Here is a 21,071-nt window from a genome sequence, read left to right as displayed (position 1 = left end):
GATAAGGTGGCAGAGATTCCTCTTGTTGGTACCAGGTTTCTGTTCCGTAGGCTTGGAATGTGTAAGATATTGATGGATGAGCTCGAAAAGCAACTCATGAATTTGGGAGTGGAGAGGTTAATGCTGCCTGCTGTTCCTAGTGTGCTATACACCTGGATAAATGGTTTTGGGTTCTCAAAGCTGACAGATGCCGAGAAGATGCAATATTTAGACCACACTTTTCTGGATTTTCCAGGCACCATCAAGTGCCAGAAAGTGTTATTGTAGACCCCTTCAGAATGAATGAAAGCCTGGTTGATCAGGTTATTGTCACGCCTATGAACATATCTTCATTTTATTTTATTTTTGGAGTAGAATGCTCACTCATTTTTTTTTAAATACCAGATAGTTTATAACTTATAAGAAACCTAGATGGTAGATTATACTTCTATCTGTATGTTCTGATTTCTATTTGAGTTGGATGCCCGGATGCATCAACCTGTTATATTAAATCATGCTTGCAAAAAGAAAGATCAGCGTGCAAGCTCATTCCATTTAGCAGCAACTTTTTCCTTTCCCTTTCCCCCGTGATACCTTTCTTTTCCTGTGTTTCAAGAAGTCACCAAAACAGAGCAAAAGACTAACAATTATCTTCTTGCCATCTCAGTGAGTAAATGAAAAAAACAAGAAAAAACAGTGAGTAAATGAATCAATTATGATTGATCAAACAAAGGTCTTGTATCTGCTTTGCCATCTCAGCTCCCCAGATGCACGTAAATTTTCATTGTTTTCCACTTTTCCTCGAGTCATGTACACACTTTTTAACTCAGAATTCAGTATATAAGGCCACCGAAGACTGTATTAACTAAAAAAAAAAAAAACAGAGAGAGCGAGAGAGTCACTAAGAAAGAATGAAAAGAACTACAATCTGGTGTTTTCTCTTCTGTCATCGACGACTGCATTTATCAAGTATTTGAAAACTAATCACTATGAACATCAAGATTTCCGCCATTTTCCCCTGTTTCACAGTGTAATACAAAATGCAGCTGAGAATCTTCAACGCAGTAGCTTAATCTATGTAAACCCCGTTAGATGAATTCGAATCCATGCTTCGAAGAGAGACACTGTAAGAAAATCAATCAATTACTAGATGGTGAAACCAACGGGCAGAACTCATATCAATGAACGGAAATCTTCGCAAGTGGTTTGGGTGTAAAATTATCACCCACCAATGCTTCAAAATAAAACAATAAAAAAAAAAACGCATGAGAAAGAAAAGAACAGTACAAACATGCATTCATTAACCCGCCAATCATGGTGCATGACATTCGGGCGTTGGCTGCCAATTTATAAAGAAGAATATCTATGTAATTCAATATTAAAATTATTATGGTCTTGAATTAAAAATTCAGATTTTTTTATTTTTTAAAAATAATTTAATAATTATATTACTTTTTAAAAAATAAAAAATGATGCTGTCCCAAATAAATAAAAAATGGTAAATTAGTCATTTGTAAAGAATATCCTACCCTTTAAAAAAAACTTTAAAAATTAAAGCCATGTGGTTGCTAATATATGGTCACTGAAAGTTTATATGGTTATTAATTTTAGGACATGTGAAATCAATTGAGGTGCACGCACGGATATTTATATTAATAATAATAATAAAACACTTTAAAAATACCATCTAGGTGGTGGTCAAGTGGTAAAAGCTTGGGATCAAGAGGTTTGCTCCCTTTGTGGTCTCAGGTTCGAGTCTTGTGGTTGTTCATATGATGACCACTGGAGGCTTACATGATCGTTAACTTCAGGGCCCGTGGGATTAGTCGAGGTGCGCGCAAGCTGGCCCGGACACCCACGTTAAACTAAAAAAAAAAAAAATAATAATAATAAAACACTTTAAAAATTAAAGAAAAAAAAGTAAAAGGATAATTTATATGTGGCTATAGACATATTTGACTGAGCACGGACTTCAGTGAATTCAGTATTTTACTTAATAGATCTAATGGCCCATTCTTACACTGGCAAATCCCTGTGTCAGCTACTTCAACCTTTGCATAATAATAATAAAGAAAAAAACAAAACAAATAGCTAGTCCTTGCCTTCTCATTATCATCACTATCAGATCTCTAAATCCAACTCCCCATGTTATTTCTTCTTCCATTATCTCAAAAAAAAAAAAAAACGCTTCCTTTTACTAGAGAAAATAGCAATGAAGGTGTAGCTTTCACGGGCTTGAAAATGAATGCTGCAAGTAAACAAACGTCGCTGGATTAATTCTGTTGATTGGTAAGTTCAAATCTCTGCCCTCTTGTATGTCTCGCCCCTTTCTTATCCCGCCTGTGTATTTTGTTGTTATTTATTCCCTTTTTTTTTTTTTATATGCACTTGTCTCATTCTTGCTCGTCTCTTTCAATACTTCCTCTTTGCCCCTTCCTTTTCCTTTCCTTTTCCTTTTGGGTTTCTGTTGTGATGCTTTGTTTTTAGGGACACTGTTATTAAATGGGTCATCGTCGTTTCCTATGGCTATGCGTTGTTGTTTGAGAGAGGCGTGCTGTTACCTGCCATAAATGGCATTGTTATAGCCTCAATAGTGTGTTACGTTTTCGAAATATAGGCTAATATTTTATGAATTGCTATCATTACATGCGAAGAATTGGCTGAGGACTGACATTTTTTTATTCTACTTCACCAGAAGAATTCCGAATTTCGCTGTTGGATTCTGGTCAAGATGTTGTGTGCATGCTCAGGAGAGCAATTCAAATTTGATGAACCACAGCAGTCACCGGAGTCTCTGGCAACGAGGGATTTCTCGGCGAGTGGGCTTTCGTCGAGGACAACAGGAGACTGGGAGTCTAAACTTGAGGATATTCAGGTGGATGAAGCTGAATCTACTCTCAAAGAGGCTCTCTCACTGAATTATGAGGTGTGTGTATTATAACTTTTAACACTAACCTCGACCAATAATACGAAATTGTTCTTTGAATATTTTCATCTTTGAATGTGATACAGGAAGCTAGGGCATTGTTAGGGAGACTTGAATATCAGAGAGGGAATCTTGGGGCAGCCCTTCAGGTATTCCAGGGTATTGACATTAAGGTTTTAACCCCCAAAATGATCAAGGCTATTGTTGAAAGAATTCACTATAGAAAGCCACGGTCCAAAGGTGAAATTGGGCCTCCAAGTGTGATGTCTATGCATTCAGTGAGTCTACTTGTTGAAGCAATCTTGCTTAAAGCAAAATCACTCGAGGAACTTGGGCATCACATAGGTATAATTTTTATTTTTATTTTCATTCTTAATCTTTTTAGCTTGCTACTGCTATATCTCGAATGGGGAAATTGGATGGGCTTTTGTAGAATTCGAAATTCAAACGATATTAATGGACTTTAGTTTTCTCGAAAATGCATTCTGTCCCCGCTCATTACTATTCCATCTTCTTTTGACCAAAGATGTCTAGTTATGCAATTTGAATTATGGGATGCTTTTTCTTTATAAAACTTGGTTTTTGGCATAAAACATGTCTTGAACCCACATAGGACTTCACTGGCTTGATATTGATGGATCTTTTTTGAATTTGCAATTCAAAATCTCAAATGTTTCTGATGCTTGTTCCATGCATTAGAGGCTGCAAAGGAATGCAGAATTATTTTGAACATAGTTGAATCAGCTCTACCTAATGGCATGCCTGAAGGCATTGGTGAAGACTGCAAACTGGAGGAGATGTTTCACAAAGCATTAGAGTTGCTACCCGCTCTGTGGACAAAGGCAGGCTTGCTTGACGAAGCTATCGCTTCTTACCGTAAGGCTCTTGTCAGGCCATGGAATTTGGACCCACAGAATTTGGCTGGTGTGCAAAAGGAATTAGCTTCTATGTTACTTTATAGTGCTGTTGAAGCAAGGCATCCCCTTCCAGCTAGCCCCCAGAGTAACATAGAGGAAGCAATCCTGTTGTTGTTAGTACTCATGAGTAAGGTGGCTCGTGGGGAAATAAAGTGGGATGAAGAAATCATGGACCATCTGACTTATGCACTCTCAATTGTGGGGCAGTTTGAGTTATTAGCTGAGCATGTGGAGCAGGCCCTTCCAGGTGTCTATACCCGAGCTGAGAGATGGTATCTTCTTGCACTTTGTTACAGTGCTGCAGGTCAGAACGAAGCAGCCTTGAACCTGTTAAAGAAAGTTTCTGGTTGTTCAGAATCAAAGAACAAACCTCATATCCCTTCCTTTTTGTTGGGAGCGAAGTTGTGTTCCCAAGACCCAATGCATGCTCAAGAAGGTATCAATTTTGCTCGTAAGGTGCTTGATTTGGCTGATCATCAGAATCAACATTTCATTGGTCAGGCACACAAGTGCCTTGGTATTTGCTATGGGAATGCGGCAAGAGTTTCCTTGTCTGATTCTGAAAGATTTCTCTTACATAAAGAGTCTGTGAACTCTCTCAATAATGCAGCATTAAATAGGAATGAGGATCCAGAAGTGATGTATAGCCTTGGGCTGGAAAACATGCTGCAAAGGAACCTGGGTGCTGCTTTTGACAATGCAATTGTGTGTTCTGAGATGATGGCTGGAAACACAGTGAAAGGTTGGAAGTTATTGGCCCTTGTCGTTTCTGCAGAGCAACGGTTCAGAGATGCTCAAACTGTTGTGGAGTTTGCTTTGGACGCGGCTGAGAGGATAGAGCAATTTGAACTTCTTAGATTGAAGGCTGTCCTACAAATTGCTCAGGAACAGCCCAAGCAAGCAATAGAAACATATAGAATATTGCTGTCTCTTATCCAAGCACAACGGGATATCCAAGCCAAGAACCCTGAGCAAGCACATATCTTGAAGTCTGAGGTGTCTTCTTATATGCCTTGTCATCTCTCTTGTATGAAGTCATTAATCAGGTTAAAGATTAACTTGGAGGAATTTAAGAAACATAAATGTCTCAAATTTAGCATCGTATACCAAGTTTTGGATAAACATAGTTTGTACCACAAATCAAAACTTGGAAGATTTATCTCATGTCATTTTGACATCAACTTCACTAGTTCCAAAGACGCTAGAATCTTAGGTAACTAAGTATTCAACTCTGGAGGAAAATGTGCTGAATGATATCCTCCTTGCAGGTACTTGCAGAAAGAAACTTGGAACTGGCAGCATGGCAAGATTTGGCAGACATTTACACAAAAATTGGCTCATGGGGCGATGCCAAAATTTGTGTGGACAAAGCAAAGTTGATGGAGCTTCACTCTCCTAGAAGTTGGCACTCGACAGGTTGTTTACTGCCTCTGTAAATTAGTCCGATAAAGGACAACTTTCTGTACCCGTCTGCCAACAGTAAGAATGTCTTTAGGCATGGTAGCTTAAAAAAATGAATTCTCATGATTTTGCAGGAATGTTTTTTGAATCTCAATCACTGCACAAAGAAGCCCTCGTTTCTTTTTCGGTTTCATTGTCAGTGGAACCAGATTATGTTCCAAGTATTGTTGCAACTGCAGAAGTATTGATGAAGCTGGGTACCCAGTCACTTCCCATTGCGAGAAGCTTTTTAATGCATGCGTTGAGATTGGACCCCACAAATCACGAAGCATGGTTAAATCTTGGTTTGATTTCAAAAATGGAAGGCTCTCTAAAACAAGCGGCAGAATTTTTTCAAGCGGCACATGAACTCATGTTGTCAGCTCCCATTCAGAGCTCTATGTGATGGCGATTCAAAAATTTATTTTATGCAGAGGTATCTGGACAAGGGCACCATGGCCACACGACTATCGCCTAGTGCTCATTCCACTCGTAGTTTAGTTATCAACCCATCTGATTAAATTGTATAGGAATCCTGCTGTATCCTTGAGGTTGAGGGGCTATGTTTATAGCGAAGTGTATTTAACAATGACTTCTCCAAGTGGACCTGAGGAATGAGGATAATGGCTAAAAATTGCCCCTGAATTTGATCAAATTAACCTCTTACAATAAATTGGGCTAAGTCAACCCTTGGTGCTTCTACAAGGATGGCGGGCAATTTGGCGATTTTTAACTGGGGATAAATCAGTCAGAAAATTTTAAAACTCGCCTTAGGTTTTCATCTTACCTGTTGCACAAATAGTTCTTTGGTTGCTCCGCTTTCTTTGCATTTTTTTTTCCATTAAGAAAACCGCGGATTAATACGCGAGAGAAAATTAAAAAGTTCTCTCTTAAATAAAACTAAATTCAAGGACATTATCGTATTCATAGTAAAATAGAAGCACTAGATTGTGGCGATGACAGCTGAGTTAGGTGTTCCGATTAAAGAGAATCAGCATTCCTTATCATTTAGGGGCTGTCAGGTATGTGATCTGTGTTTTTTCTTGATTTCTGAGGGAGTTGGATTCTTTATTGTTAGGGGATGTGTATGGCCTGTCAGGTATGCTTTTTTCAGTTGTAATTTGTGGCTTCCTGATTTCTAAGAGTTACATCTTGATTACTAGGGGATGAATGTTGTGTATGAATGCATGCATCTACATTGTTTTCTAGGTTGATGCTTCATATATTGGCATAAGACTCGGACCATGTAAAAGACTCGTCATTTCTCAGAGGAAGAACAATTGCCCATCATCGATGATGGTAGGAGGAACCCCAGTACCGTTGCGTATTTCTGATCCCCAATGCCTATGGAGATCATCCAGTTAGGAGCTGGTGAGATTTCTCTAAGTTTCAACGAGATTTGTGTTGAGAGATGAGAATGATCAAATGTTCAAAACTGAGAGCCGTGTTAATTCATTTCGCAGCATGTCGGCCATAAGGTCCAAGAAAGCATCAGGAAGGATAGTTACTTACCCTGCTGGATTGAATTCTAGGGCCGTCGTTGAATTGGACATCTGCAGGCCTGTACTGACTGGGAGAGCTATTGATCTTTGGGAGAAGGCGTTATGTTAGGTGATCGGTAGAAATTTAAAAGAACGTACAGGTTGGTTGTGTCATGCTATGTAAACAATTAATGACAAACTAACCGCGCAAACTAGTAAATACTAGACAGTGGTGGGTTAAATTTTTTATAAGTGAAAAAAAAAAATTTAGACGATAATAAGCGAACTCAGATTAATTCGATTAACAGACGTCTTGAAATATAAGATTTATATAACTGTAAAAAAAAATTAAAAAACTCAAGGTCTATAAATTTAATATTAAAAAGATAAAATTAAAAAAAAAACTAGAATAAACATGAATTATCTCGACTAAACCGCAATCATTATATAAGATTAGAAAAAAAAACTAGATTAAAAAAAAAACATGAAGAAAAGGCCCAAGTTAAATAAAAAAATGCTAAAAAAAACATAAATTAATTTAGGTTAACTTGACTAACTCACACTCGAAAAAAATTAAAAAAATTACAAAGGGGTTAATAGTTTAATGTCAAATGATGGAATCATTAAAGAAATCAATTTCATAAAAAAAATGTTGAGAAAAAAAACTCAAGTAAGTTAACTCAACTAATCCATCACCCGTGATAAAAGATCGAGTTGAACTAAAAACAAAGCATGTGGAACAAATAACAAAACTAAGAATCAATATCCAGAACTATAACATTGTCAGAAAGCAAAAATGTAATCAATAGAAATAATTGGTAACTGAGAAGATTTCATAAAACTGCAGGTTCCAGTGTGCAGTTATAGATTAAGGATTTCCTAGACACAAGCGAACATCAAAATCAGAAATGCTAAAACCTAAGGCTTTTAACAAGTCTATATTACACCATCTATTCTGAGAATTGTCTTCATAAACTGACCATAACTGATATTTGTATAAATAAATGATGCATGCCACGAAAACAAAATTCCGTCTACACAAGTAAAAGTCCAAACTTATAAGAACTCATTCACAAAAATCTCCCTTCAATCCTAACAAGTTAGATCTGACTTACTTACAATAAGAACTGCAGCTGCATTAAGGACAGGTATCAACTTCAACTCATCTGCCACTGCATCAATATCACCAACCAAGAAGAGGGTCAGGCTTTCATGTTATTTTTGTTCTCTTGATAAAATGATATCAAATGGGTTCAGAGCCCATATCAAGATTCCATATCAAAGTGCAAGTGCATTTTGGCAATGAATTAGAAGACAGTGGCATTTTAAGAGGTAACATTAGATTCCTAAATGGCCCTCTTAAGGGTTTTTGAAATTTAGCTCCTGTTTGTGAGTGCAGCTCAAAAAGAGGTTTCTGAAAATTCAAATATTTTATTTTGCTTGTGTTTTCGAATTGTTTTAATGTGTTGATGTCAAAAATAAATTTTAAAAAATAAAAAAATATATTATTTTGATGCATTTCTAAGAAAAAACACTTTGAAAAGCAATCAGAACCACATTCTCAAACACCCCTTTAATTGCTATTGCACTACTGCCATTTATTACAACCAACCAAGAAAACAAAAGGCATTTCAAGCTTAAAACCTTTAGAACTGGTTCGCCTTTGTTAGAGTTTGCAGATTGCTTTGCCATCCCCTGTAGCTGTGCGCAGGCAGCTCTTCCTGCTGCAGACTTTTCGAATTGCTCTTGCCTGCAAGTAAGATAATAATCTAAATGTTATAAACAAGAAAAGAAACCCTTCCACGATCATTTAAAATACTTAGGGTTTCATTTCTCAGTGAGATTATCATCATTGTTTTTCAGCTTGCCTTTCAGCTGTCTCGATCATCATAACATCCTAGCCAAAAACTCCTACTCTCATGTGCCAACAAGCAATTGAAAGCAAAAATAGCCTAGGGTAGTCCGTAATTTATGCCAACAGCACTTCTTTTTTTATTTTTGGCAAAAAAAACCCCTCGGTCCTCGAATCCGTAAGAAAATTCACAATCCTAAAACACAACCACCCATTGTATCAAAACCACCTGACATAGAGTTAAGTTCAGAATTTGAAAACAGGGAACGGTAGCAATTATAGCACTATAAGCATTACGTCACAGGAAAACTCTGAATTAGAATTAATAGCCCCTTGCAAATAGAAAATCAATTAAAGCATATAAATTAAAATTACATAGAAAATCCTAAATAATGGACTCCAAATAAAAAAAGGGCCAGCCAAATTTTATAAAACTCATTCATTGAAACAAGAGAAAAAGAATGGAGTCCACGATCCAATGAATAATACCAAACAGTATCTATTCAATAGGATCAGTTGAGATTACCGTTTCTGGGCAGCTTCGGCCGCTTTAGCACGAGCTTCTGCGGAGGCCAGTCTCTCTTCTTCTCTTCTCTGTTGCTTTCTTCCCCCGTCAAAGCAAGCGAAGCACGATAGCCCCATTTCTCTCCCCTCTACCCCTCAGACTCTCTCTCTCTCTCTCTGCCGAACCCAATCTATTGTTACAGTTTTGAATTTCGATCACGTGTATATTTATTTTTGCTGCTGCATTTGCTTTTTATATGGCGGATGAGCTTTCACGGTCAACCGCGTGCCGCGTTATTAACAAGTATCTCCTTGTCTTTGCATATATTTGTCAGGTGCATTTACACGTGTGGGAAACGGACTTTCCACGCCATTGCCTTAACTAAGCCCAAAGGCCAAAACCCAGCGTTAGCCCATTTATTTCATACCAAAAAGGTGCGTTTTTATGGCCATCCAAAATAACTAAACAAATAAGCAGAGGCAAGAGAGCCGGAGGAATCGAAATTCGGAATCGAAAGAGAGCGGAATCGAGACGATTATTGAAAGCAATGAGCAGCGATTTTCTACCGTTAGAGACTCTCTCTCCAATAGAAACCCTAGAAATCGAGAACGGTCTCTCACTAGTTCCGCGCGTGAAGCTCAATTTCACAGTCCACCCTTCACTTCCGTCATCAGCTACAAAACCAATCGATGAATGGAAGCTAAAGCGATCACTCATCGAGTTTGCAAAGACCTCTCTATCTATCACCATCCCTGAAGATGACCTCGAGATCAGACGGTTCAAGGATGTCAAGAAGCGAAAGCGCGATGATCCTGTAGCTCATGGTAGCCTCAGCATTCGTGACCTAGGGTTTTTAAATAGTAAAAAGAGAAATGAAGAGGAAAGTGAGGATTTGAAGATTTTGGGGAAGAAGTTTCGAGATTGGAGAGATACTGTTGTGGAAAAAATGGATCAAATGGAGGTGAATTTACAAGGGGAGAAGTATAGGCTTAGTGTGGCTGTACCGGAGTCTGATGATTTTGAAGGAATGAAGAAATTGTGGGAGGAATTTTATGCTTTTGCAAATAAAGGTCCGTGAATCTTGAACATATATATATGGTGTTTGCTGTTCTCTTGAAGCTGTGAGCTTTACAACTTTTAGTGCCATATCTTCGGAAACCATCTTGTGTTTGTGAGTTAATAATGTGTGGTAGTGTTTGTTTTGGTAGGGTATGTAAGAGGAGGGAAACAGGAGCCGGATACGATTGTAATGAAAGGAGTTCCTTCGCGGTGGGTTGCGGAGCCTAGGGTTTCGTCAAAGCCTTCGATGTTAGTTACGCACACAGTTTTTTCTACATTTGGGAAGATAAGGTAGTGTGATTTTCAATTGTGCAGTTTTATGATGATTTACTCTAGGCTTAATGTAGTCTTTGTTTGTAATACCTGGTGCTTTAGCATTGTTGTAGATTGGTAAAAGACTGAAAACTTGCTGCTGTAGTTTAGTATTAGATAGCTAATACTGGTTTCTGAATTCAAGTTTTGATTTTCTGAGAGTTGGTCAGGAGAACTGCTTTGTTAAGTAGCAATGTTGGAGTTGGATTTAGCTGTCCTGGTTTGGGAAATTTAGGTGAATGAAGAAATGATTCCTTATTTGGTAATTCTCATGTTGCTAGCAGGACATATCCATCTTCTGTCTGATATCTAATGATCACTCACAATAGTCTCAGGCAAGCCATGTACTTTTATTTGCATTGAGATTGTTGGGTTCTCTCTTAAACGAGCCCTTCACATATTTTCAAAATAGGTCATAATGAAGAAGGTCTGGTAAACACCATTCTTTATAGGTTGATTTCGCAGTCAATCGCCCTGTAACTCGATCACAGTTTTGGGACCGTAACAGATATCTAATGACAAGAACTGGATGGTATTAGCTTACTTTCAAACTGAACTATGGAACTTGTTTTAGTTGTCGAGGTTGCAGGATGGGTAAATGGTTGAAGGGAATGGTGTGATTCATTACGAATGTGAGGTTAACTTATACAACAACCTTGTTTACTGCACCAGAATTTGGTGCCAACATAGGTTCTATTACTCACCATGTTACTGCTAAATCTGAATAATAGGAGAGGAGTAGCTATAAATGTCAGGGTAGAAATGAAAAGTTCTGCCACATTACTTTCTTTTCATAGTGTATCCAGGATGCATGGTTTGGTTGAAATATGGTTTTGAGGTTGTATCTCATGTGGATGGTTGACTTCATTTTTTACAATCAAAACTTGGAGAAAGAGTATTGTTGGAAGTTTATAAAACATCTACTTTGTATTTTATACTTGTTGAGCTTGTTAATAATTAAATTTGGATGATTGTTTCGTAAGATATTGCCTAGTTTATATTTTATACTTGTTGAGCTTGTTAATGATTGAATTTGGATGATTGTTTCGGTAAGATATTGCCTGATTGGAAAGTAAAGCATTATATTCTTACTGCTTCTTTGAACTCATGCAATAGGAATCTTAATGTTACTGAGGATGATGATCAAGATAAGGATGCAGATGAGAATGGTGGGGACATAATTTCAGGCCTCCACTGCAAGATTGTGGTTCAGTTTGAGAAACATAGGGACTTCTATAATGCTCTTAAGGTCTTATGTGGGCGCTCATTACAGAAGGTAGGAACTTGATCATCTCTGTGCTGTTCTTTTGAAGTCATATTTATTTGATCTTCTCTCTGACTTTAATATGCTCTGGTTCGCACCATACCTGTCACAACCCTAAAAGCAGGCACGTGACCGACACAAATGTCAAGGATAACTTGACTTTCACAAGCCTAAAAAAACACACACTTGAACAATAAACTCGTTCTAAATAGATTTAAACATGTTATGTATAAGCTCAAAACCACACTGAATCTTTCACACAAAGGCCCTGAACCAATTGTAATCATGGAGCTCTAATATCAAGTTTGCATGGGCCCTGAACCAATTCACAATATTTTTCCAAACTAGGGACCAAACTGTATTTTGTCATTGTCTTCTTGAAGATTCTGTGGACTTGACAGTAGCCTAACCCTTCTTTCTCTTTCTTCAATTTTCTTCCTATAACTTAACTAATCTCAAACCTAAATCAAACCTTAAAACACATGATACCCCTATTTTAATCAACCCCAACAAACTAAAGACATTTATTATCAAATCATCACATTTAAATACAAATCCATATGCTCCTCCATCCAAATTATCCAAACTAAAGACATTCATAACCCACTCTTATTCAACTTTAAAACCCATTATGTCAAGAATCCACTATAAATTACAAAACTCAGCAAGCCGATTAGGTAAAGATGAAACCCAAAGTTGCCGTAAAAGTGGAATGAAGGTGGAAAAGGATACTTTACCAATCTTTACAGTCAAATAATGATTATATGATGCAGAAAAATTAAGCTTGTGATGAAGGGAGTGAGTGTCAGATGTGTGGGAATGAAGTGAAGTCCTTTTGCATGGGTGGAGAAAATGACACCTAGAAGCTCTATCAAATATGAAGAGTCATTTGGACCTGTGTAGTGTCTCACTTAATTTGATCATCTAAAAAAAAGCCCAAATGACCAAAAGAAATAGAGAATTTTCTAAAACCAGTTTTTTTTCTCCTAGTTACAATACTTGTGATATTACAATTTTTTTAGAGCAAATTCTTGCACTTCAAGCTCCATCGGTGGACTTGTGGCATATATATTGCAATTGCAAAGCCACCAATACCAGTTGGAACTATACTTGCTAGATTTTGGAAAAGTGAACATTAAATCATATAATTTGAGATGTTCCTATTGGCAAGTAACATGTCACACTTTTTTGTTCAGCAAGGATCACGATTGAAGGCTGATTATGAGGTCACCTGGGCCAAGGATGGCTTCTTCCGGAATTCAAGAAGTCAAGCACGAGAAAATAGTAGGGTGCCAGCAGCGGGAAGGGGGCAGCACTACAGAAATGAAGCTCCCAGGCACGAGCCTCACTTGTCTCAATTTACTGCTGATGACACACGCCGGAAGAGGTTCAAGGTCAGAACACATCCAACTCTGTTTTTGGCTATGTTATTGTTTCTCCAGAGTAAAATAAGCTAAGAAAGTAAAAGAAATCCGGTTTAAGACGTTCCCTTTCATATTAGAACATTTTGCGTCACTGGCAAATATGCTAAAATTGACTTTTGATCATTGTATATTGCAATCAAAGTCAACATATCTACTCTAGTGACTTGCTTTATCTCGTGCAGGAATAGGAATGGTGACACCCACGTTGAGAAATATCTACAGACTGAGTTGAGAACATGAGGGGTGATTCCTACTGGTTAACAACCAAGAATTTAATGTTTTGTTCCCTTCTCGAACATATTATTTGTACCATAACCTCCTAGAAGATTGACGATGATTGGCCCAGTCTGTTGTACGAATAGGTCACACTTGTAAGTGGCATGCACATTGCTGTGAGTTTGCCTACGGACCTATATTAGTTTTTGTATTACCTCAGATTAAAGTTCCAATTAATTCAAATAAAATTTGATAATATTGATCTTAAAGTAAATTAATTAGACATTGACTGGTTCTTATGCCTGCCTACACGGGGGTGGGGTTCAAATATTCTTTAAACCCAGCAAAAAATAGTTCAAGTTTTAAAAAATTATTTGACAGATACAAATATTTTGAATTTTTTAATCAAGATAACTTTTTTTATATTGATAACTTTTTTATTTATTTTAATGAGTGGTAGTTTTTTAACTTGAATTATTATTTCTGTTGAAAATCAAATATTTTATGAAATCGTAAATTATTAACATGTCCATATTTTATTTGTGATTGAAAGTAGAAATATCATAGATATGATAAAATCAAGTTAATAATTTATTTTAAAAAATTAAAAATAAATAAATATTTTCATGAAAAATTTATTATTAATATTATTATTTTTATATCAAATACATAATAATTGAAAAGGAATATTAAAATTCAAATACAAATTTATAATAGTATTTACAAATCATATTTAAATTAAAAAAATATCACTTTAATATAATTTATAATAGTAAATTATAAATTAGTTGTTCTATTTTTGAAAAAGAATCACATAACCCTTTAGTTTTAAAAATAATTTATTGATCTTTTGACCATATTTACATTAATATTTTTTGTTATAGGTTTTTTTCTTGTTAATATTTTCATATTATATTTTTTCCCTTTTTTATTTCTTAAAGCAAAAAAGTTAAAAAAATATTGAAAAAAGAACATGAAATATGTACAAAACCATAGAGATTAATTTAAGATTTATTCAATTCCATGGGATAGACTATTTTGCATCACATGAAATGAGCGCACATTTCAAGGCTATCACGTGCAATTTTTTTTTATAAACGTTGGTGTTCGGACCAGCTTGCGCGCATCTTGACTAATCTCACAAGCCTTGAGTTAACGGTCATGTAAGTTTTCAGTAACCCTAAAGTCACGTGTAATTTATACAAGGGTGATATTTTATTTTATAAATATTTTTGTTATGTTTTCTTAATATTGGATGCTTATTTTTATTAGGTTTAAATTAGCTTTTAATTTTGATGTTTGTACTTTTTATATGCATTCCAAAACATTCTGTTTTATTGAAGCCTGCAAGCCAAGCTCTGCCCTCTAGAAGAAGTGGTTTCTTGCAACTCACAGGAGTTCATGATCGAGAATCAACTTTACAACTAGGATAGCATTGCCTTGTACTCCAAAATCTTGAATAAATCTTTCATTGTCAATATGATTACATGAATATGAAAACAAAGTTATTAAACTCCGTCCGGGTCAATTATTACGGCAACCTTTTTTTATAATATATATATAAAAGAATTGAAACATTATATTGAACTAATATGTGTTTAGGTCAAGATGCCAATAATCAAACATCACTACTTGAGTTAGATGGGTCATTACTGGTTTCGAGATTGCGTGGTCTTTGGGTATCCGAAAACTTATTCTTGCGTCAGACTCCACCCTTGCAATAGATTTAATAGCAAAGACTATGGTGAAAGTAGATCGAAGCTAGGGATTTAATTGCTAGAAGTTAAAGTTCAACATGTCTATCGAGAAGCTAATTCAGCAGCAGCAGACTACTTAGCAAATTTTGAGCTAATAAAAAATCTATTTAATCAGGATAATTCGATAATTAATGACACTCCGATAAGTTTGTGCTTTATATAGTCTATTTTTCCAAGCTTAATATGATTCTACCGTGTCTTTGTGGACTTGAGTTATGATCCCCTTGCACATAAATGAGTTTTCCATCCCACGTGTACGGTCAGTAATTTAAGTTTAATTTAATCATGGACTCTATATATGGAAGAAGATTGCAATTAATTATTTGATTAATAAATAGTTAATCTGACCCTTATGCATCGGGTCAACTGTTCTTGCAATAACCTGTAATGTCACCTAGTCTGTCAATCCCTCCAAATCAGGCAAATCTCTGCTGTAAGATACTCTCAGAATTCGAAGACCGTTATTTCTTTCCCAAAAACATGCTGAAGGATATTCGTACAACGGCTTAAAATCAGGTCTTGTGCTTTGGAGACAATCAATGGAGGTTCTGGGTGCTTCAACTGATCACCCAAGGAATCAAGAGGTAAAGAAAATTGAACAGTTCTGCTGGACATTGTTTCACCATGCAAATGAGAGTTTGCACGAGAATTATATATGCCGATAACATTAAATTTGTTTATTCTAATTAAAGATTTAGTCGGGAAATTAAGATAAAAATATTATTTATTAGAAAAAATAAATATTTATGTTAGTTTGAAATAGATTTTTAAAATTTTAGTTAGTTTAAATCAATAAAATTAAATTTTATTTTGTCAAATCGAGCATTAATTCAATGTCCAAATTTATTATTAAATTCTCTATAAATTTAATTAAAATAAAACATTAAACTCAATCTAAAACCAATTTAATATGATAGGATTAAATTTGAAAAAAAAATCAAGTGAGAAAAAAACAATAATAAAAAATAAATTATGAGTAATTATAGCAATCTATAGTAGATTATGTTTTCCACCTATGTTATATTTTAATATTTTTTTTAATATTTTTTCATATTGTATCCCGTCCTGTTGATGATTTTAAACATTATTTTCGTTTCATAATTTTAGAATTAAGTTAAACAAAACTGAGAGCCTAACTCTTTGCCAACAGACCAATCCTCAAGTTTTATGGTCCTTTGAGTAAGTGTCGATCTATTAGTTGATGCGTTGGCGATTACATGTATATATAAAGTACTGATTTTTGCTTATACGATGATGCAACATAAAGTAAAAGAACGAGTTTATTAAATACATAAAACCTTAAAAATAATATTTACAGAAACAATTTAAATTTCTTAATATTTTTGAAGATTGATAATTGAATTCTAAATGATAAATTAAGGGTTTAAAAAGTCTATTTTAACTAATCATTGATTAAATAAAAAATTATAAATTATAAAATCCAAAATTAATACTGAAAAAGAAAAAATATATATTTTTTGATAAGAAATTCTGAAAATTGATCTTCAGAGTGTATTTTGATATCGAAAACGGTCTCAAATAACCTTCAATTTAATCTCAAATAACCTTCAATTCTGAAAATTTACCGAGAGCCTCTGAATAAGCTTTTTGAATTATTATGACTTGCAATATTAATAGAATACCGAATAAAAAAATTATAGTCAGTTGAAATTTACCATTTCAGCAATATTCTCAGCTTTTTGCCTATAAAATTAGTCTATAAACCCTTCAACCACATTCCCCACTTCAAATGAATATCAAACGTTTGCTTTGGATTTATAGTGCTGGTGATTGTGTATGAAAGTACGGTATCTGGAATTTAAAAAACTCAAAAAAATAACAATTTTAAGCAATAATTAAATCAACTTAATCCGTAATATATACTAGTGTAATTAATTTACATTTGTGAAAATTCCAAGGATGGTTTGAATTTCCAAACACATCCGTACATTGGAACCAAAAACTTTTAACAAATGAAGCAAAATCTTAACCCCAGAAGGCAAAGAAAAAAAAAAAGGAACCGAAACCACCTTCAGAAGCTTTTTCGTTGCTCATGTCGTTGAGGCAATTTATCTGTGATAGCGCCAGTACTCTTTCTCTTTGGAGAAGATACCCCATGATTAATCACCATCTTGGGCTCGCTTAATCTTCTAACATCTTCTTTCTTCTTTGATGGCTTTTTTGTACTCAATGTAGGGACTATATACCATCCCAGAGAGGTCCATAATATAGCAACTGATCGCCCAAAGAAAACCAACAATAACAAGATCAAGACTATAGCAACTGGCATATAATAATAGGGTCTTCTCCATCTATTCAACTTGATGCTCCATGTAAAACATTTCTTCTCAGTCTTTTTGTCAGTTTCCAATCTTGGTTGCTCGGCTTGTTTCGTCTCTGCGGGTGCCTGTGTTGGCAACTTATACACAACTTCAGTACTGTTATGATTGATGGGCTTATCTTTGACATCATCAACTCTGCTGGCCCTGGGTTTGTCTTGCTTTTGATCTTTAGCCTTCACTATAACAGGAATACAATCATTTGAACTTGAATAGACGAAACGAACCACAGATACATCTTCAGGCCCAATCTGAGTGTATATCTTCTGCCTTTTCTCTTCGAGTTCCGCGAGAAGTGCAGAGAATTTGTCAAGGCCACGGGAAGAATATGGGTTCTTGTTATTCTTGCTGCTCTTTCTTGATTTTCTTGGCGTTGCACAAGGGCTCGATCTTTTTGGTGTTGCAGAAGGGCTGGATCTCTTTGGTGTCGAAGAAGGGCTGTTCCATGGTTCATCCTCTAGCTCTTGATTCTGAAAACTGCCACAAATGAATGAATTCAACATCTGATCATAAATTACGAGTCTTGCTCTGGTAAACGAGGTGAGTTTTAGATTGAGAGGTAAGTTTTGGATTGGCTATACTTTATGTGGATTACAGGACACAGAGAGTTCATATATATATATATGAAGGGATGCTAAAGAGAGGACCGGATCCAAGCTGATAGCTAGCCATTAGTCAAATAAAAAGGTTTGACGAAAACAAAAACCTATAGAAGTTTCCTTGTTAATTTCATTTCGTGTCGTTTGACTTGGCGAGAGGCGGTAACGCTGGTGCTTACAATTAACTCCTTCCGAATTCAGCATAGAAAAAAAAATTAAATTAATTGACACAGATGGAATTATTCGAAATGAAAAAAAAAAATCAACCCTGTCGTGGAACTGGCTTAGGCTTTATCCACAATTGCTTATCTCAGTCTGATTATTATACATTTTACAACTTTAAAATCTTCACACCTGCTGTGTTACAGTCATTGTTGCTAGCATCATCATCTTGAAGCTCCATGTGGGCTAGAGAGAAGTTTCAATTCAACTTTGCTGTAGTTTTAAAATCTTCACACCTCACGGGTTCTGGCCAGCTGATTATCTTACACGAACAGGTTTAGTTATACAAATTTTAATGATCAGAAGATCTGAGATGAAATTCAATATGCAGGTAGCTGCTAATTAACCAACCTGTGTTGTATTGTAATAATAATTGTTTTTTAATGTATTTTTCACTTAGAAATATATTGAAATAATATTTTTTTTATTTTTAAAAATTTATTTTTAACCTCAGCACATCAAAAAAATCTGAAAATATTAAAAAAATATTAATTTAAAGTAAAAAAAATAAAAAATTTTAATTTTTTTAATAATATTTTTAAAACAGAAAAATAAATTGTTATAAAACTTAATTCGGAAATTCGCTAGAGAATTTCAAGGTCAGATCCCCCATCTCATGATGACATGTCATGATCTGAAAACTAACAAATTAAGATGGATTTCTTGAGAAACAAGCATATGGTTTATACAACATGTCAAATAAGAATTATTGTGCTTCTGTAGATATCATAAATGTCAATATTATAATAGTCACCGAGTTGGACTCAGCTTCTTCATAAGTGTGTGTACGTACGGTTTATAAATAAATAATCTTTGAAATTTTCAAACTTTTAAGTCCGTGTTAGTGATAAGTACGTGGGAATGTAAGCAACCCTTGATAAACAAAAGCAACCAGGAGGGAAGGGTAAACAAGCGACGCTTATTACTTTACTGTTTGTTTTTATGTTTTAAAATTAATTTTTTATTTTAAATTAATTTTTTTATTTTTTTAAATTATTTTAACTTTATGATATCAAAAATATATTATTTAGATAAATTTCTAAAAAAATAATTTTAATAATTATTATAACTATATCAAACATGATCTATAAGTCGATTAATTCTTATAGCTTGATTTATTTTATGGGATTATTCAAGCCCGGCCTCCCGGGGATGTGCTCCATGTAATTTGCTTGAAATCTCATTTAGTGTAATTTTAATCACACTCTTAATGTTGATTAAGATACACAATTATGGCTGATCTCAGGTTTCCCACACTAAAACGAAAAGAAATTAAAAAAAGAATCGATCTGATAAAAAGTTGCCTTCATGGACATGATCAGGTTGCAGAAGTGCTAAGGAAAGGATCTGAAACTTTTTATTTATGTTTAGTTAAAAATATATATATTTGTTTTAATCACTCTCATATAATATTTGCTGCGTTGGTGTGATCAGGAGCGTCAAAATGCCGTAGAATTAACAAATATCATACATGATCCTCGTGAACAATATGCAGCTAGCTAGGCTCGTAATCCTGGATACGGAGGCAAGTTAATTAGTCAACTACTAGAAAGTGTTTCGCTGCCTTCAAAATTTTTTAAAAAATATATATAAAACAAATGTTCAGCGACAATAGTTTTTTTAAACAACAAGCAACATCTAGACTCGACTCGAGTCATTAGTTTAATTTAATTTAATAAATTTAGTTAATTTAATAATATAAATTAAAAAAATACTAATAATAAAAAAATAATATTGATTCATTATAAATAATAAGTTATTAATATAATACTTCGAGCAAAAACAACAAAAAATTTGTTGAAGATTTATCGTCACTATGTCATGAACACCGTTTCATCATAAAAAAAAGCTTTGAAATAATCTAGAAAACAAACCAGATAAAATATCATATAGAAAACATTTCATTCTTATATTTAATTAATTAATTTAATTTAATAAAAAACAGAATTTCTTTTAAAAAATTTAAATTTAACAAATAAAAATAACAAATAAAAAAATCCAATATAATCGAAGATGAACGGCTGTCGAAAAGCCGGTCACAAGACGGAAATGACTTTCCCAAGGAAAACAAGGAAGTAGTTAGCTCCAATGACAATTTTCAACCCAACATGTGCTTCCTTTCCTTTCCTTTCGTCGAAACAGAGACCAACGAATTATGAAATTATTTGGTATTTTATCTCCTAACTTTCTAATCTTTAAGTCCATATATGATCTTGCCCTCGCATTCAATGGAGGTGTCGCTGTGCACTGTACTCTTGACTCTTGCAAGATAGCAAATCTAAATCACGTCCATTGAACGCGCTGTAAGTTTACTCCTAGCTAGTTCCTTCAAAATCTCAAGTCATAGGGAAACTCCTGCATAGACAGTCACTCTCTCTCTAGAAAATAAAAAATAAAAGAGGAGAGGGTACCCCTTCTCACAAAACATCATTCACATTAACAATGTTTTTTTTCTTTTTTTTTTCTTTTTTTTTTTAATTTCAATTACAGCCCTGTACTTGAGAATCTAGCTAGAATCAGGGATGTTGTTCTGATTCATTTCCAAAAAATACAGATTTCACATTCCCTCCTTTGCTTGTATTACAAGGCAGAAACTTCTTCTTCCAGAGATATGATGTATCGCCTGATCTGTACCAAAATAAATAGAAATGATCTCTTCTAGATGGTAATTAACAGCAATGCAGACTGCGTTGACCTTTGTAGAAATGTTCACATGCATAGCCATTTAGTTAATGTATTCTCTGTACACTTTTCTGCAAGTTTGAAAAAAAGAGAGTCT

General features: G+C 34.8%; 4 protein-coding genes across 6 annotated transcripts; 2 read left to right on the top strand and 2 right to left on the bottom strand.

Annotated features, from left to right (window-relative positions):
* Nucleotides 1-1,947: 1,947 nt before the first annotated feature.
* On the top strand, nucleotides 1,948-5,917 carry LOC7462845 (protein NPGR1). 3 transcript variants are annotated; one of them, XM_024594821.2, is made up of 6 exons: nucleotides 1,948-2,268; nucleotides 2,678-2,905; nucleotides 2,992-3,250; nucleotides 3,605-4,818; nucleotides 5,091-5,238; nucleotides 5,358-5,917. In XM_024594821.2, the coding sequence occupies exons 2-6, from the start codon at nucleotides 2,711-2,713 to the stop codon at nucleotides 5,666-5,668; spliced, it is 2,127 nt and encodes a 708-aa protein (XP_024450589.2). In that variant the 5' UTR covers nucleotides 1,948-2,268; nucleotides 2,678-2,710; the 3' UTR covers nucleotides 5,669-5,917. The 3 variants fall into 3 exon arrangements, with proteins under 3 accessions (XP_024450589.2, XP_024450588.2, XP_002302407.3); XM_024594820.2 differs by having other exon boundaries at nucleotides 1,948-2,292; XM_002302371.4 differs by having other exon boundaries at nucleotides 1,949-2,268; nucleotides 2,675-2,905.
* Nucleotides 5,918-7,555: 1,638 nt separating this feature from the next.
* Nucleotides 7,556-9,371, bottom strand: LOC7472657 (uncharacterized). The gene is made up of 3 exons (XM_024594824.2): nucleotides 9,122-9,371; nucleotides 8,388-8,493; nucleotides 7,556-7,915 (listed from the first exon to the last, which is right to left on the bottom strand). The coding sequence occupies exons 1-3, from the start codon at nucleotides 9,235-9,237 to the stop codon at nucleotides 7,901-7,903; spliced, it is 237 nt and encodes a 78-aa protein (XP_024450592.2). The 5' UTR covers nucleotides 9,238-9,371; the 3' UTR covers nucleotides 7,556-7,900.
* Nucleotides 9,372-9,559: 188 nt separating this feature from the next.
* On the top strand, nucleotides 9,560-13,631 carry LOC7462844 (uncharacterized). The gene is made up of 5 exons (XM_024594823.2): nucleotides 9,560-10,170; nucleotides 10,309-10,450; nucleotides 11,588-11,747; nucleotides 12,932-13,129; nucleotides 13,342-13,631. Exons 1-5 carry the CDS (start codon nucleotides 9,648-9,650, stop codon nucleotides 13,345-13,347), a joined length of 1,029 nt encoding a protein of 342 aa, XP_024450591.2. The 5' UTR covers nucleotides 9,560-9,647; the 3' UTR covers nucleotides 13,348-13,631.
* Nucleotides 13,632-16,975: 3,344 nt separating this feature from the next.
* Nucleotides 16,976-18,080, bottom strand: LOC7462843 (uncharacterized). Its single transcript, XM_002301111.4, has one exon. It carries the CDS (start codon nucleotides 17,972-17,974, stop codon nucleotides 17,165-17,167), a length of 810 nt encoding a protein of 269 aa, XP_002301147.2. The 5' UTR covers nucleotides 17,975-18,080; the 3' UTR covers nucleotides 16,976-17,164.
* Nucleotides 18,081-21,071: the final 2,991 nt, after the last annotated feature.

This window comes from Populus trichocarpa, chromosome 2, assembly GCF_000002775.5.
Source record: "Populus trichocarpa isolate Nisqually-1 chromosome 2, P.trichocarpa_v4.1, whole genome shotgun sequence".
Taxonomy (NCBI): domain Eukaryota; kingdom Viridiplantae; phylum Streptophyta; class Magnoliopsida; order Malpighiales; family Salicaceae; genus Populus; species Populus trichocarpa.
The sequence above is the reverse complement of the archived record's forward strand: the minus strand, read 5'-3'. Positions and strand labels throughout refer to the sequence as shown.